Genomic DNA, 15,815 nt, shown 5'->3' with positions numbered 1-15,815 from the left:
TATCTGATGTTTTCCCATTAGATTGAAGTTATGGATTTTGGAGAAAAACAAGCACATCAACTTGAACAACATGGCAGCACTATTCCTAATAATATTAATTGATTCTTTGATTAAGGTGCTGTCCAAGGATTCAAAGAGGCTTTGTGACCTGGGAAGAATCTGATAAAACTCAACAGTTGTTGATGTTACAACAACAGTCCAGGACCCTGTGAGGTAGGCTGGAAACCATGGATGGTTTTTAGGAGCCCACAGAGGCTCTTGACAGCCACCTCCATCAAGACACTGGGCATGGCAGGGCACGAGCCCACCATCAGGGATAGACAGTGCCACTACTGTTTCCACAGGTACCTTATTTCCTACAAAGCTCCATGTGAGGAGGCAGAGTTTGCTTTCTTAACTCCATTACTGTGGGGGCGCCTGGGTGGCTCAGTGGGTTAAAGCCTCTGCTTTCGGCTCAGGTCATGATCCCAGGGTCCTGGGATCGAGCCCCACATTGGGCTCTCTGCTCAGCGGGGAGCCTGCTTCCACTTCTCTCTCTGCCTGCCTCTCTGCCTACTTGTGATCTCTGTCTGTCAAATAAATAAATAAAATATTAAAAAAAAAAAAAACAAAAAACAAAACAAAAAAAACTCCATTACTGTGGCTCCAGGCAATTAAACAATCATAGGACTCCTGACCTTCTCCTCCCTCCAGCATCTGATAAAATGACCTCTGCTTTCCACATCTGCTTATGGGTAAGGATGCTGTGTGCCAGAGATGTCCTTGACTGCAAGGCCGCTGACTATGTTCTGCCTTTCTGCCTCTGAGGACCTGCACCCACCACTCATGGGCTAGATCTCCAGTTGCCACAACCTGAATCCAACAGCCCAACACCAACAATGGCTTTGGATATTTTTGTGACTTGGACAAAATTTAAGGGTATTTGGATGATCTAAATCCGTCTTGTTTCTGAGCAAAAAGTAAGACTTTAAAAGATACCCTCTTCCTTTAGCTCAGAGTGGCTGTTAAGAAAACAGAATCGCCTGACCTGTCTGCCCTCAAACCCTTCCACAGCCCCACAGGGTCCCCAGGAGGAGCCCAAGCTCTGGTTCTGCCCCACCAACCCCCCGAGCTCATGGCCTCCTGGGCCTTCTGGCTACAGATACCTCTTCCCTCCCCTGAAGGCTCTCCCCAAAGTGCCCTCTCCTGAGTCACCCCCATCTGCCCTGTCTAAAGGATGCTTTTCCTCTCAGTCCAGCTTTCAAGGCCCCTCATCCTCCTCTGACCTCACACAGATCAGCCTGCTGGCCTCTCTCTTTCCCCTGTCCCAGGGGTCCCCATCTCTGGTTCGTGTGTCCCTCTGGACGGTGAGCAATTAAGGGCAGGACTGTACCATGTGGGGTGGAAACGGGAGGCTCTCAGTGGATGTCATTGAGCTCCCTTTGTTCCGGGGGCCCAGAGAGGGCATGTGTCTGCAGGTTCTTCCCAAGCTCCGCAGGACAGTGGGGCAGCTGCTGGTCTGGGAATGGCTTTTACAGCACAGCGGGTCTCCGTCAGAAGCCGCTCACATTTTCACTTTGCTGTGGGACTAGCCCCCCCTCCCCCCCACCAACGGCGAGGCTGCTGAGGTGGAGGGCAGGCTCCCAAGGGTCCCAGAGGCAGAGACACTGGTCCTGTCCAGTTAGTCCTGCTAGTGACAAGGCTGAGGGGCCCCCTTTAGACCTAAAGCAAGACCCGGGTCTCTGTGCCTGGTGTGGGCCCAGGGAGGAGCTGCAGCACTGATCACCTACCAGTTCTGCGTCTGAAGGGCTTCTCCCTCCTACCCAGAAATCTCAGTACTGTCCAGAGGAGGCCAAGGAGGCTTCATTTCTAAGGTATTTTTAGTCAGTTTTCATTACCGACTTTTTTCAAGAGCTGCTTCCATAAATGGCTCTGCACTCATGATTGCCGGTCCAAACCTCAGACAGCTTTAGACCCCAAATTAAAAGGGGACACCCGCACACTCCACCACATCAAGTCAGTCAAGGCCTAAAATAGATCTAAGGAGATTGAGCAATTCCAGTGCAATTCCGGGGAAAGAACTGAACCGTGGGAGTTTTCCAGAAAGATGCGGTCACAGTGACACATCCCTTTTTCCTGTGGGGAATGGGTTCCCATGAGGAGGTGGAGTGGGTGTACCTCCCTGTCCTGGGCCCCAGTGCTGGAGCCCATTCTTTCAGACTTAAAGATGATGTGAGATGCGTGGTACCAGATTCCCTGTAAGTGGCAAAATTAGGATGGGAGGGTCACTTGTCAATGAGGTTCTGCTGTCAAAGGGAGCACCCCAGTCCCCTCAGAATGCCTGCTGAAGCCACCTGCCTCCAGGCAGGGTCCTGGGAGGACTGGAGATCCCAGGGAAGTGTTTAGGGAGATGCTGCACCCATGGTCAGCCTCCATAAGGACAGGGAGGGCAGGCCCTGCTCTGCCCCAGCTGACCAGGCCCAGGCTCCTGCACCTTGCCAATCTGCCCCATGCACCTGCCACACAGGAGCTGGGGTGCACAGTGGGAGGGGGGATGTCATGGAGAGTCAGATCTGGCCCCTGTTCTCAGGTTGTTCATGGTTTCTTAGGGAGCAGGAGAAAGGGGCAAGGCATGGCTCTGAATGAGGCTCTGAATGAGGCTGGCAGAAAGTGACTCAAATCCTAAGAAAAATACATAGGATGGGGGATGGAACTTCAAGGATAGAAGAAGCCTGTCTCTTTAGGAGTAGTTGGGATGGAGACAGACTTATGGAAACTTCTGCCCACCCCCCCACCGTTTAAAGATCTTATTTATTTGAGACAGAGAGAGAACACAAGTGGGAGGTAGTGGCAGAGGGAGAGGGAGAAACAGGCTTCCCACTGAACCAGGAGCCTGATGTGGAGCTCAATCCGAGGACCCTGAGATCATGACCTGAGCTGAGGGCAGACACTTAACTGACTGAGCCACCCAGGCACCCTGGGCCTACCCTTTTTAAAGTAGAACTGGAGGTGAGGATACTGTATGCAGAGGGTTCAAAATGAGCAGAGGCACAAGTAGAGGGTAACATATTAGAGTTACTAACATTACTCAGTAAGTTCCTGCCATGTAACAAGCATCTAGCTAGCATTACTGCACATTTCGCCTAGTTCCACACAACCCTGGGAGTTAAAGGCCTTAAAGGTGAGGAAATGAGGTTCCAAGACTTTAAAAAGCACCTGTGTATCATCTCCCAGCTCCCAACTGGCAGAGTCAGGATTAAAATACAGGTTTACAACAGTCCCAGCCACATGTGCATGTTCACAGCACCTGTATTCCTTACCCCAAACAAGAAATGACCCAACTATCCATTAATAAAACCGGATAAATGCATATACTTGAGGAATGCAATACAATTCAATTCTTAAAAGAAGAACCATGTGGGTGCCTGGCTGGTTCAGTCAGAAGAGCATCTGACTCTTGATTTGATGTCAGGGTTATGAGTTCAAGCCCCACGCTGGGTGTGGAGATTACTTAAAAAAAAAAACAAAAAAAAAACCAAAAAAAAAACCACCACTTAAAAAAGAACTGCAAATACAATAACAAGCACGAATGTCAAAAAAATTATGTTGAGTGAAACAGTAGACATAAAAGCACACACTGTGTGCTTTTGTGCATAGGAAGCTCAATGCATTGTGATAGAAGTGAGAAAGTGGTTGCCCATGGGCTGGTGGGAAAAGGATCCCCAGGAGCACCCGTGTCACCTGTTTCTGTGTGATCTGAATGGTATATATTGAGCATATCTCATGTCTTACTTTTGTAACCCCCAACAAATAAAGACACTTTAAATAGGATTCTCTTTACAACCTACATTCCAGACAGTCCAGTTCTGCTACACATAATGCACTTATGGGCCAGGGCACCATGGGGGTGGAGAGGCGGCTTCTATACAGGAGAAGAACAGAGGAGACAGGAAGCGGACCTGCTGGGTGGCCTTGGGAAAATCACCTCACTTCTCCAAGCTTCACTCTCCTCTTTTCCAAAACATAGATGTGACTGTAATTGTACTGCAAATAAAGGCACAGACCTGGAGGTTCTGGGCTCAAGGTCCTCACCAGGCATCATCTCACATGCTCCCAGAACAGCTTCAGTGGGTGGGTACCCTGAGTGCCTCCATTTTACAGAGGAAGAAACTGAGGCTCCTGTAGGTGGACTAGAAGATCCAGATCACACTCACAGCAGGTGGTGGCATTGAGATGCAGATTCTGTCTGAGTCCACGGTCAGAACCCCCCATCCAGGTCCCCTCTGCCTTCCCCTTCCCTCGGCTCCTGGTTTCTAGATTGGGGGAGGGGTGCCACTGTCTACACCACTTGACAACCATCTCTGTGGTTTATGCATTTATTATTTGCAACCCCCACCCCCGCCCCAAAGGCCAGGTCCACGAGGGCTGGACTTGGTTAGGCTCACTGTCACATCCCAGTAACCAGAACTGTGCCTGGCACATGGCAGTTATCACACAACTATTTGTTGAGTGAATTCATGAAAAATGAAAGAATTCCCTAGTAAAGAACCAAAGAAAGTGACCCTGGGGTCATGGAGACCAAGCATTGCCCCTTCAAGGTCACAGGGCTGAGGAGGATGTGGGCCAGATTCCTCGTTTCCACTCAGCCCTACTGCCCCCAAATCGAACACCTCAGGTCAACACCTACGTCCTCGGCTGCCCAAGGCACGTGAGTAAGTCTGCTCAGAAAGGGCTGGGACAACAGTGAAGATGGCTCCATGTATTTCTGGCTAGACCTCTGCCTGCAGGGCTATCTGTGCCTCAGTTTCTCAACGTGGAACTCAGCATCTTCTGCTCCTGACTCAAGGTGGAGAAGGACCAGAAGGAACACGCAGAGTCAGTCCTTCCCTTCTCATTCCTCCCTCACCAGCCACAGGGCCAACCCCAGGTGCCTAAGGTACAGCCGGCCAGACCCACCCTCCAGCCCAGGGGATGGGGCAGTGCGGTGAGGAGCTGTCTCCAGCACAGGGCCAGGGGGTCAGGGCTGGGAGGCCCCTTGCTTCCTGACACCATCGCTGTGGACTGGACGAGAAAGCAGAGGGAAGGGAGGTGACTCAGGACAGGAAGGAATCAGTGGTGGGTCCAGGTGGTGTAAGAATGTGAATGTTGCCTCCCAGCTCAGGGCTCTCCTCTCCCTGAGCACAGGAAACACTCGGGACAGACCCCATCTGCTCCACATGGGCATCAGCCCCCATCAGCATGTCCGGACCAAGGGGAGCCAAGAGTGTACAGTCTGAGACAGAGAGGCCAGGAAGGGGCCCCAGCTCTGACCACAGCCCCGGCCTCCCTCCAGAGATGCTGGCAGCCATGACAGAGGTGTCCTAAAGCATCTGCTTGGGCACAGATGCCCAGCCTGTGGGCCGGAGGCCTGTGACAGGGCCAAGGTCTCTGGTCCCACAGGCTGCCGTGGATGGTCAGGGGCCTAGCAGGCACTAGGTCTGGCTTCTAGAGCAGATGAGGCCAGTAGGAGAGGTGGAGCTGGAGGTGTGAGTACAGGAGCCCAGCTGTGGGCGTAGATACCACCATGACTGCCATCAGGCTCTGTGGCAGTTCAAGGGCCTGGGGCCTGGGCCTCCAAAGAAGCAAAGACTCCTGCTAAGTGTCTAAACCTCCCACCCCCACAGCCTAGGTAATTACCAGTTAAACCACTCACACTGCAAGAGTTCTACTAGTGCAATTAGTACATCAGAATAAAAAGGCCCTCTGACAGCTGGCTGGGCCTGCCCACAGACTGGGCTTCCACCAAACAAAGATCTGCTTGTTAATCCCACAGCGTCAGAGGCCTCAGATCTTAATGAAACACACACAGACAGCGTGGGAAGAAGCTGGCATCAGGAATCCACAGGCCCTGGATGATGCCATGGATGAGCTGTGTGGCCCTGGGCTGGCCATTTTACCTCTCTGAGCCCATGCAAAGGGGGCTGGTAAAACAGCTTACATGTCGCTAGATGGGTGCAACAAAGGCTCTTCAGATGCTCGTTTTTATTTTAAAAATAGGTACAGGCACCTCCTGGTTGGCTTTTATTTTATTTTATTTTTTTTTTTTTTTAAGATTTTATTTATTTATTTGACAGAGAAATCACAAGTAGATGGAGAGGCAGACAGAGAGAGAGAGAGAGGGAAGCAGGCTCCCTGCTGAGCAGAGAGCCCGATGCGGGACTCGATCCCAGGACTCCGAGATCATGACCTGAGCCGAAGGCAGCGGCCCAACCACTGAGCCACCCAGGCGCCCTCCTGGTTGGCTTTTAAAATCTGTTTCTGGGTTGCACATGTGAAGTGTGGGACATTCCCAACACACCCAACCAAGGCTGGGCAGCAGCTGGCAGGGAGCTGGGGCAACAGGGACCAGTCCAGGTGCACCTACTAGAGGGCTGATTTTCTGCTCCTCCCATCTATCAACCCATCCCACAATACCCCTGATGATGCACTGATCTCTAGGAGCTCCATTTTACAAGGATGGATCTGTGGCTCCAAGAGGGCAAGGGGCTTGCCTGAGGTCACACAGCAGAGGCAGGAGAGAAATCAGATTTGTCTGAGCTAAGGTGCTGTTTAATTCGCAGTAAGAGCTCCCACCAAGGCTGTGCACGCCTTCACCCTGGGGATGCAGGAGAAGCAGGACCCTGGCTAGGCGGTGACTCACTCTAATGGATGCTGCCCTTAGCGACATTCTCAGGATGACTGTATCCACAACCCTTCTTGGTTCTGAGCCCCAGGTCAGCTTGTCCTGAGGACAGGGCTCTAGCCTCGTTCCACACATGGTCTCTTAAGTCCTGAGTCCCTCACCCTGCCTTTAACCAAGAAGTTGGCATTCAGAACCCACTCACCAAGTCTTATGCCTGGCACCCGGCTCTCAGCAGAGATTAACAGCCACTTCCTGGTGCTCACTCCCCACCTCAGCCCACCCACCAGCTCTGGGGTGTGATGGACAGAGGTCTCCTTGGCTGTCCACTCTGCCTGCCTTCATAGAGGAAGGAAACGGCTGAAAATCCCACAAAACATGCTGCTGCTCCGTCCCCTGGGTTTCTCTGCCTAAATCCCTCTGGAAGCTCTTTCCACCTTGAAAGCCTGTCCTCCTGACAGTAGAAATATCATCTCCTTGAGGACCCGATGTAGGGCCAAACAATCTGGGCCTGTCCTGACTGGGCCATGGAGAGGCTGTGCTGTCCTGGGCATGACATTACCTCTCTGAGCCTCACTGTCCTCATCTGGGAGATGGGGATGAATATCATGTCTGTTCCCAGGGTTGTGGGGAGGGGTGAGCGTGATGCTATACGTGAAGGGATGCTTGTGGCTTTGGCAAGGGTCCTGTCTCCACCTCAGCCTGAGCTGTAGTCCTTCAATCCCACATCCAGTCTGGTGTCTGCTCCAGCCCAGAACCCTGGAGCTCACTGGCTACAGACAGGAGGCAAAGCAGATAGGGGACATTCACGACTGCAGATTAAAGAGATTTAGTAATGGGGAGACACCTTCGAGTACTCTAACCACAAATGCGACCACGACTTGGAGAAAAATTACTGTAGAAAGGAAAGGCTGGGGCGCCTGGGTGGCTCAGTGGGTTAAGCCGCTCAGGTCATGATCTCAGGGTCCCGGGATCGAGTCCCGCATCGGGCTCTCTGCTCTGCAGGAAGCCTGCTTCCCTCTCTCTCTCTCTCTGCCTGCCTCTCCATCTACTTGTAATTTCTCTCTGTCAAATTAATAAATAAAATCTTATTGAAAGGAAAGGCTGCGCTTTGCGTGGAAGAACGAGGAGGGTCCAAGGGGCCTACTGGGTCCTTCCACCGGCCTGGACATTCACTGCATGCCAGCCATGTCCCAGGTGCTAGGCCCAGGGTGACAGGACCACTGACTGCCTCATTGAGCTCAGAGGCTACTCCTTCCCGCCTGCTGCCTTGGCAGCCACACCCTCACCTGCAGGAGCTGCCAGGGAACAGGCAGCTGTGCACTCAGGACATCTGGGTTCTCAGCTCCGGTCACTTTGATGATGTGACTGGGGCTTTCCACACTGAACTTTGTCCTTTTCCAGTACCGCCCTTATCACTGTGACAGCATCCGGGCCTGTTTACTCATCTGTCTCCCCGGGACCAAACTGTCTTCCTGGCACTGTCCGGTCCACCCGACAGGAGATGATTCCTACCCTTGGGTGTGTTCGGGGGCGGGACGAACGCGCACATCCCTGGGACTCACATTTGCACCTCTGCCCGTTCCCGTCCGCTAACCCACGAAGCCCCCACCCACCTTGGACTTGGCCCTGAGCTCCACACTTCTCACCCCTTCTTGGGGGCATGGCTACGACCAGAGGGCACCTGTTCGCGGCAGGGGACGCACTGGCCAAGGCGGTGTACATGCCCCTGCCGCCCGTGAGGGGTCTCCAGCCCCGCCGGCACACGCGCGTCCACGCGGAGGCCGCAGGGTCGTCTGGGCCCCAGACGTCCAGCCGGCGGCCGCACTCACCCATGTTGATGAAGCTCATGACCAGGTCGGCGCGGCCCGGGGGCCACTCCGGGGGGCCGCCGTCCTCGTCGTCGTCGTCGGCCATGGCGTGGTACAGGTCCAGCATGAAGAGCGGCGCCGACGCGGGCAGCCGGGCGGTGGCGGGCGGCGCGCGGGGCCGGGGCCGCCCGGGCAGCCCCAGTACCGCCAGGATCTCGCGCTGCATGTCGCGGCGCTCGCGAGGGCCCAGGCGGCGGACCGGGCAGCCGGCCGGGGGGCGCGGGCCGGGACCACCACCGCTCAGCGCGCACAGCGCCAGACCCACCAGCCACAGCGGCCCGGGACGCGCGGCCATGGCGGGCCGGACGGGCGCTCAGCGGGTGCGCGCTCAGAGGGTGCGCATCCACTCTGGGGCCGAGAGGAGGCTGGGGCCGCCCCGACGGCGAGCGGCGGGCGAGGCGCGGAGTCGGCGCCTCCGGTCTGGGTCGCCGGCGGCCGCGGCGCTACCTCAGCCTGCCTCCCGCGCCGCACCTGCTAGGCTCTCGGCGGCGTCGACCAGGCCTCCGTCGCCTCGCAGTAGGCGCTCCTCCGGGGCCGGGGGACTGGCGGCTAATCTGTCTGTGTCCGTTGTGCCCTCAGTCGGCTGCTGCAGAGGCCGCTTCCGAGGCAGGGGCGACGGGCGAGCTCCCGTCGGCTCTGAGTGAGGCGCGGACCCGCGGGCACCTCTTCAGTGGGACCAGCCGTCTGAGCCGCGCGCCCCACCTGTGGGGCCCGCGCGCCGCCGCCGGGCCCCGCCCCCTCCGGCCCCGCCCAATGGTGGCGCGGGGCGGGGCCAAGGCCGCGCAGCCCACTCGGGGGGTGGGGCTGTGGATCTCCATTGGTCTCCCGGGTACTGGCTACCCAGAGATGTGAGCCGTCGTTGGTGCTGGACGGGTCGGTTGAGGGGGTCTCCTGTCTAGACGTCGGGTCTTCGGGGCGGTGCTGGCCTCCTCTCCCAGCCGCTGGGGACGCCGTCGGGCGACCGCAGGGCCTTGGCCTGGGGTTCCCAGGGTAAGGGCTGGTGGGGGAAATCGGGGACCTGCGCTCCCGCGCGATGTGTCCTTGAGCGCTCTCGGCCCGGCGGGGATTCGGAGTCTCCGTCCGGCCAGCGCAGTGACCCGGCAGCCTCGCCTGGTGCGCGGAGGGTTGCTCCAGGACCTGAAAGACCTCAGTGGGGTCTAGAAGTAGAGCGACCCGCTGGTGCCAGTCGCGGCGGGAGAGTGGGACGCGTTCCTCTGCCAGCCGCCGCCTCCGCAGTTCCTCGCTGGCCTCCCTGAGCCTCTCGGGCTGTTCCCTTGCGCGCGTTGTTGGCAGGTTCTCCTTCCCTGACTACTGCTCTGTCTCTTGCTCCCCGGCACCTACCCATCTGGCTCCTGTGAACTCCTGGCCGGCGTTCCAGGTGGGCTCCCCACGATCCCCTATGATACCGCAACCGCTTCGTCACCTCCGGCTCTCGCTCTGCGCGCTGCGGCCCCCTGCTGATCCAGCCGCTCAAGGGAGATGCACACCCTTCTCCAGCTGAGCCAGGGAGCTCTGGGGCCCTTCCGGAGCGTCCAGGAAGCTCCCTTTGCGCATCTTAACTGCTAGGGCCCCCGAGGGCTTGCAAGAGAAGGCTCTACACGGAACCCCTTCCATTGACTCAGCCTCCTCCTCATACTCTGCTCTTCCTGGATGCTCCCTCGCTGCATTTATTCATTTATGGCTAAGGCGCTGAGTTGGGAGGAAGTGACATCTAGACTGAGCTCTGAAGGCTGGAAGGAATGGGCCTGGGATACAGGAAAAGTCAGAGGAAACTGCTGGTGTGCGACGCCAGGGAGCGTAATGCAGGCACTACCCCACTCTTCCCGTGTGCCATGTGTGCTCTGCATTATTGCTTAAATGCTCTCACATAGAGGGTAGACGCCATTTCAACCACGTCTTTTAACAGAGAAGGAAACGGACCCATGCAATAGTTAAGGGATTTGCCCTGTCACACAACCGTGGAGCTGGGCTTGGGCAGGTGAGGTGTTCAGTGGAACCTGGAGAGACAGAGGGGCATATGGCCTGGGTGAGGCTGAGGCTGAGGGGCTGGCAGAGGATGGACCCAAAGGACCTTGCAGGGCCCTGGACAATAGTTGGTTATGGGGCCTCAGTGTGGATTCAGTATTAAACTTCAAAATAAAGTCCACCAAAATAAGAATTTCCCTTGATCTCTTCAGACTTTAAAAAATATCAAAACTAGGTTGCCTGACCAGCTCATTCCATAGTACAGTGTGGGACTCTTGATCTCAAGTTGTGAGTTCAAGCCCCACATTGGGTATGGAGCCTACTGTACATAAATTAATTAAGCAAACAATCATTTGTTGGTGCCTTAAGCCCATGCTTAGTCTGTCTTCTATGAATTTTCACACTGCTTATAAGCCTCTTAAGGATGTTGCAGCTTACAAGCAAAATAAGTCAATCAGAGAAAGACAATTATCATATGATCTCACTGATATGAGGAATTTGAGAAACAAGACAGAGGATCCTAAGGGGAAGGAGGAAAAAATGAAACAAGACAAAACCAGAAAGGGAAACAAACCATAAGAAAGCCTCAATCTCAGGAAACAAACTGAGGGTTGCTGGAGGGGGTGGCTGGGTGATGGACATGGAGGAGGGTATGTGTTGTGGTGAGAGCTGTGAATTGTGTAAGGATTGTGTAAGACTAATGAATCACAGACCTGTACCCCTGAAAAAAATACATTATACCTTTAAACATTATATGTTTAAAAAAATAAAAAAGGGATGTTGCAACTTAGCCACTGACTATGCCTAAGACAGTCTGCTGCAGGGGTGACCATGGATGAAGTTGAGAGTCAGGGCCCACAGCTGGAGGCAGGTATAGTAATGAGGGTGTGCGGACATGGCAATGATCCTTTTTGGTGATGGGGGGAGGGAGGAGGAGAAAGCAGTTGGGGAGGCTGCATCTCCAGGGCTTGGTGACTGCATGCAGAGGCGGGGGCAGAGTCAAGGGGGCATCCCCGTGTCAGGCTTGTTCACAGCCTCTGAATTGCCTTTCCTCTTCATTGTCCTTCTCTGTACTCCACTTGGGAGTCCGCACCACATCATCTGGAGCCTATTGTGCGACACTGGGCTTCCAGCTAGACTGTAAGCCAGCTCAGTATGGGTCTGATTCTTCAGAGCAGAAATCATTTAGCTCAACTTAGAGTGAACAGAGATAGCTGCGTTCTTCCAACAATGGGCCTCCCATTCTTGTAAAACTAAACATCAGGTTTTAGCCATTCCAAAGGATGGCACCCCTTAACTCAGTTCAACAGCAAACACCATGGGCCGCTCAGTCCTTGCCCTGAGCTGGAGATAAAGCCAACCAGTCCCTGCTCCCGAGTGACCCAGGCCCCCAACAGGGGTGATAGGTGAACAGTCTTCACAGAAGGCAGAACCAAGGCTGTGCTCCGACCTGGGGGCTGGCAAAGCGCCTGGATGGACAGAGAACAAGGAGCTGGCACTTGTTGGGGGGGGGGGGGATGTGAATGGAATCCTCTAACTCAGGAACTGGAAGGGAAGTGAGGTGGGGAAGGTCTTGGAGAAAGTAGTGTCAAACAAGGGCTTTCCCTAGCGGCTGGTGCACTCTGACCTGGGGCAGTTTCTGAACCTCTCAGGCTCTTGCTCATCTGTGAATGGGGTCAGGATGGTAGGGTTGTAGATAGAGCACTTAGCACAGTCACTGGCCTATGGCAAGCAGTCAGTAAATGTCAGCTCTTGTTACTCTTATCATTCAAAACCCCAGGGACTCCTGCATCTCTACCCAGCAGACACCAAATTTGTATCACATGTTTAGCACTGGTATCCCAGAACTGTAACTCCAAGCTTTTTTTCTGGCATCCCTATATTCTCTATATGGCCTTGCATGTAGGTGTTTGCTGAATGCAAATACACTTTATGAAGATTTCACCACTAGCTGAGATTTGTTGCAAAGACTAAAGGAAAACCTGAATTACTTGGTTAAAAAAAAATTGTTCATAGTCCAGAATCTTAAAGGGTGGAGGTCAAGCTGTTTTGAGTGTGCTTCTGCTGTCAGGAAGCCTAAACACTATCCTACACAGTTTTGGCAGCTTGAAGTTATGTAATTCCAGGGGGACTAGAGTAAGCACTTACTTCAGAATCCATCAGGTTGGATTTCTTTTAATCTGGATATTTGGGTTTAAACAGCTGTGGCAGGGGCACCTGTGTGGCTAGTTGGTTAAGTGTCTGTCTTTGGCTCCAGTCATGATCCCAGGGACGTGGGACTGTGCTCTGTACCAGGCTCCTTGCTCAGCAGAAAGTTTGCTTTTCCCTCTCCCTGCCACTCCCCCTACCTGTGCTGTCAAAATAAAATAAAATAAAATAAAATAAAATCTTTAAAAAAATTCCATCAAACAGCTGTGGCAAACATGTATCCTTCTTACCCAGTTGCTGATCATATGAGAGTATGTATGGCTTAATGATCAGAAACACAGGTGGCCCGAGTTTGAAGCCCTTTTTCCTACTTCTACTTCTCTTGTTACTTCCTAGCCTAATTCCTATTAGAATTACATAATATTTGGCTGTTCTAATTCTTATAAAGCCAACTAGGGGCTGGAGGAAATAGAAATGCCAGGCTTCAATAGGGAATCAATGATTTCATTCAAGGTCCACTTTTGCCATTTATTAATTCTCTGATCTCAGGCAGATAACCCTTTCTCCCACTTTCCCATTCCAGTGTCACCATCTGGAAAAGAAAAGAGCTAGATCTATTGGCCAATTTTGCTTCCGCTTTTGAAATTCTATCATTTAACCAGAAATCTCAGCCTACCAAGAGAAACTGGCCCCACCCTCTCAACCCTGGGATCTTTGTGATTTCTAATACCAAAATTTTCTTACGTATTGTTATTTGTGTGATCAGCTAAGTGGAGCAGATTCCCCACAGATCTACATTAGCAATAGCCTGATGATTTCTTTGTTGTTTTGTTAAAATCAACAAGGATGAAATAAACAAGAAAAAAATATCTATTAGTGAGCTCCATAATTTATCAACCAAGATATTTTGATTTGAATAATGCATTTAAGTACCTAAAACACAATCATACCCAGGGTAACAAGTTAATTTAAGGTAATAGTTGAGAAGAAAATCAGGAAATACAAATTTGTTACTGCAAGCAATTTTAATACAAAAGTGTGTCTTGTTTTTAAACAGTTCATTGGTAGAGCTTCAGTTTCTGCCTCAATTAAAACCAATTGAGATAATCACACAGCAACATGGTCGGAGCTGAAGAGGAACAGCAGCTAAAAAAAAGGAGCCCCAGACAGCCCCTCTTCATGGTCACTTGGTCAGTTGACTTTATTACTCACAAAAAAAGACGGAAGCAAACGGGACTTGTTAACAAGTGTGCTGGTGAACTCCTTTAAAGGACGAGCAAGTGTTTGTTTTATGTCCACATTTTCAGAATAGGCTCGTGGAATTCATTCCTGTTTGTGGGAAGTTGATCGACCATTTAAATAAATAGCAAAAATGCAGATAAATCTGTAATTCACAGTGCCACCAAGGAGTCTCCCTTTCCCAAGGGCCTGGGTCCCGGTGAGCATAGGAGTTATTGGTGGCTGGGCTGGATAGGACATTACAAACCAGGACTCTTAAAAACCCCAATGTTTTCTGAACAGTCGTATTTACCCCTGAATTCTAGCAGCTATTTGACCTTTAAACACCCAGTACTGAGACAGGATTCAAAGTATTGCAATGAATTCCTTTTGCTGATCATGTGCAAACATTACCAGAGGAGGTTCCCTCTCTTTAGCTAAAATCACACAGCATTAAAAACATTGGAAAAAGCAGAAGTGCCCTCCCCTCAGTTCTTGCTAATTGAGGTGTCTGTGATTTACAAAAAAAGAGTTCCTTAAACACTGCAGGATTCTTATTATTTTTTTTTAATATAATTTATCTTGCTGGGACAGCAAGTCGAGTTTATAAAGAAGATGCATTTAGGAATAATCCTAAAAGATAAAGCAGGTTTACAACCCTGCACCGCGCAGAAACCCTATTTAGAGCCTTTTTTTTTTTTTTTTTTTTTTTTTTTAATACACATTCTCATCTTGACCTTCTCACTTGTTTTTCTCAAATATTTCATTTCTGGGCCCCATCCATTACAGGGTTACCAGGAGGCAAATTTTATCTACATAAATATTCACATGAAAATAGTAACTTACAAAAAGAAAAAAAAATAAGGCAGCTTCATAACACAATTATTCTTTTACACTTTTAACAATATAACTTCTCCTGTTCAGAATAAATATACACCCAATGTACGGAGCAGGCTTCAAAGTGGATAGAGGCTTGGGGGTGCTTGTACAGTGTTATCGTTTGGGACCTGGAGTCCTGGGGGAGGCAGTGGTGGTCTTCTTAGACATGGTTGGGATTTTGGAAGGCTTGTTGAGCCCTCTCCTGGAGTTGCCCTGGCCCCCTGCGGCGCTGCTCTCCGAAGTGTCTGAACAAGCAGACTGTGTCTCTAAAAGGTCAAAGTCAGAGGCATCGCTTCCTCGCCGGCTACTGGCCCGACTCCCGGCCCGACTCCCAGCCCGACTCCCAGGACGACTGGCTGACTTTTTAGGGTCTGGAATTCGAGAATAAAGCAGCAGACTTAATAGAGACAACATGGGGTGGGGGGTGGCGAGAAGAGTGATGAGAGGTTGGGGCTCTGATTCTAATACCACCTGATCTGCCATGTGACCCTGGGCAAATCAGGGCCTTTCTGGAACCCCTATCTCCCCACCTACACAACAGTGGCTTGAAACCTTTTCTGGCTTTGTGATTCTCCTTGAGAAGCCTGCCTTCTCTCAGGAGCACAGTGACTTTGTGTGGCCCCCCCAAGTGGCACTGAGCAGGACTGCTCAGTCTCCTGGGCATAGCGGAGAGCCTGCTAGAGGGGGTGGGCATCAGGGCCGGGTGAAAAGCGTGCCAGAAATGAGGCCAATTCCTAGGCTCCCATGAGGAACATCAACAGGTGATGACTTTCTCAGCTTGCCAGCAGCTATCATAGTGTTGGAAAAAATTACTAGCAAACTGCCAGTCCCAAAACTGAATGGCCTTCTGAGGAAGGCCCATTTCAGAAGGCCCCTCTCTTGCCTTCTATAGTCTCTCAAATATGGTCATTCCTAATTAGAAAACAGGGGGGTTGGCTTTAGCCATGGAAGCCTCTGCTCTGAGAAGGCATAGCTATAGCTAGCTACAATGGTGGGAGGGAAAGGAAAAAGCAGCAACAAATCTGCGGGCCTCTCTGGAGATGCACTCATCGAGTGCATCTCTCATCACTTGCTCCCTGGAGAGCAGTAGGGCATTG

At 52.1% G+C, this 15,815-nt stretch overlaps 2 protein-coding genes across 10 annotated transcripts in view; both read right to left on the bottom strand.

Moving 5' to 3' along the window:
• BMP8A (bone morphogenetic protein 8a) overlaps positions 1-9,241 on the bottom strand; it is a 40,058-nt gene extending 30,817 nt beyond the window's left edge. For 2 of the 3 annotated variants that reach the window (XM_059136443.1, XM_059136442.1), the window contains exon 1: positions 8,470-8,806. In XM_059136443.1, coding sequence (XP_058992426.1) covers positions 8,470-8,803 — 334 coding nt within the window. In that variant the 5' untranslated portion in view covers positions 8,804-8,806. Of the gene's footprint in view, positions 1-8,469 lie in introns of all 3 variants that reach the window. The other variant, XM_059136441.1, reaches the window with a different exon arrangement.
• A 4,386-nt stretch (positions 9,242-13,627) lies between these two features.
• LOC131809396 (microtubule-actin cross-linking factor 1) overlaps positions 13,628-15,815 on the bottom strand; it is a 321,582-nt gene continuing 319,394 nt past the window's right edge. For all 7 annotated transcript variants that reach the window (XM_059136435.1, XM_059136438.1, XM_059136436.1 and 4 more), the window contains one exon: positions 13,628-15,089. In XM_059136435.1, coding sequence (XP_058992418.1) covers positions 14,833-15,089 — 257 coding nt within the window. In that variant the 3' untranslated portion in view covers positions 13,628-14,832. The remainder of the gene's footprint in view (positions 15,090-15,815) is intronic.

This window comes from Mustela lutreola, chromosome 10 (assembly GCF_030435805.1).
Source record: "Mustela lutreola isolate mMusLut2 chromosome 10, mMusLut2.pri, whole genome shotgun sequence".
NCBI lineage: Eukaryota > Metazoa > Chordata > Mammalia > Carnivora > Mustelidae > Mustela > Mustela lutreola.
The sequence above is the reverse complement of the archived record's forward strand: the minus strand, read 5'-3'. Positions and strand labels throughout refer to the sequence as shown.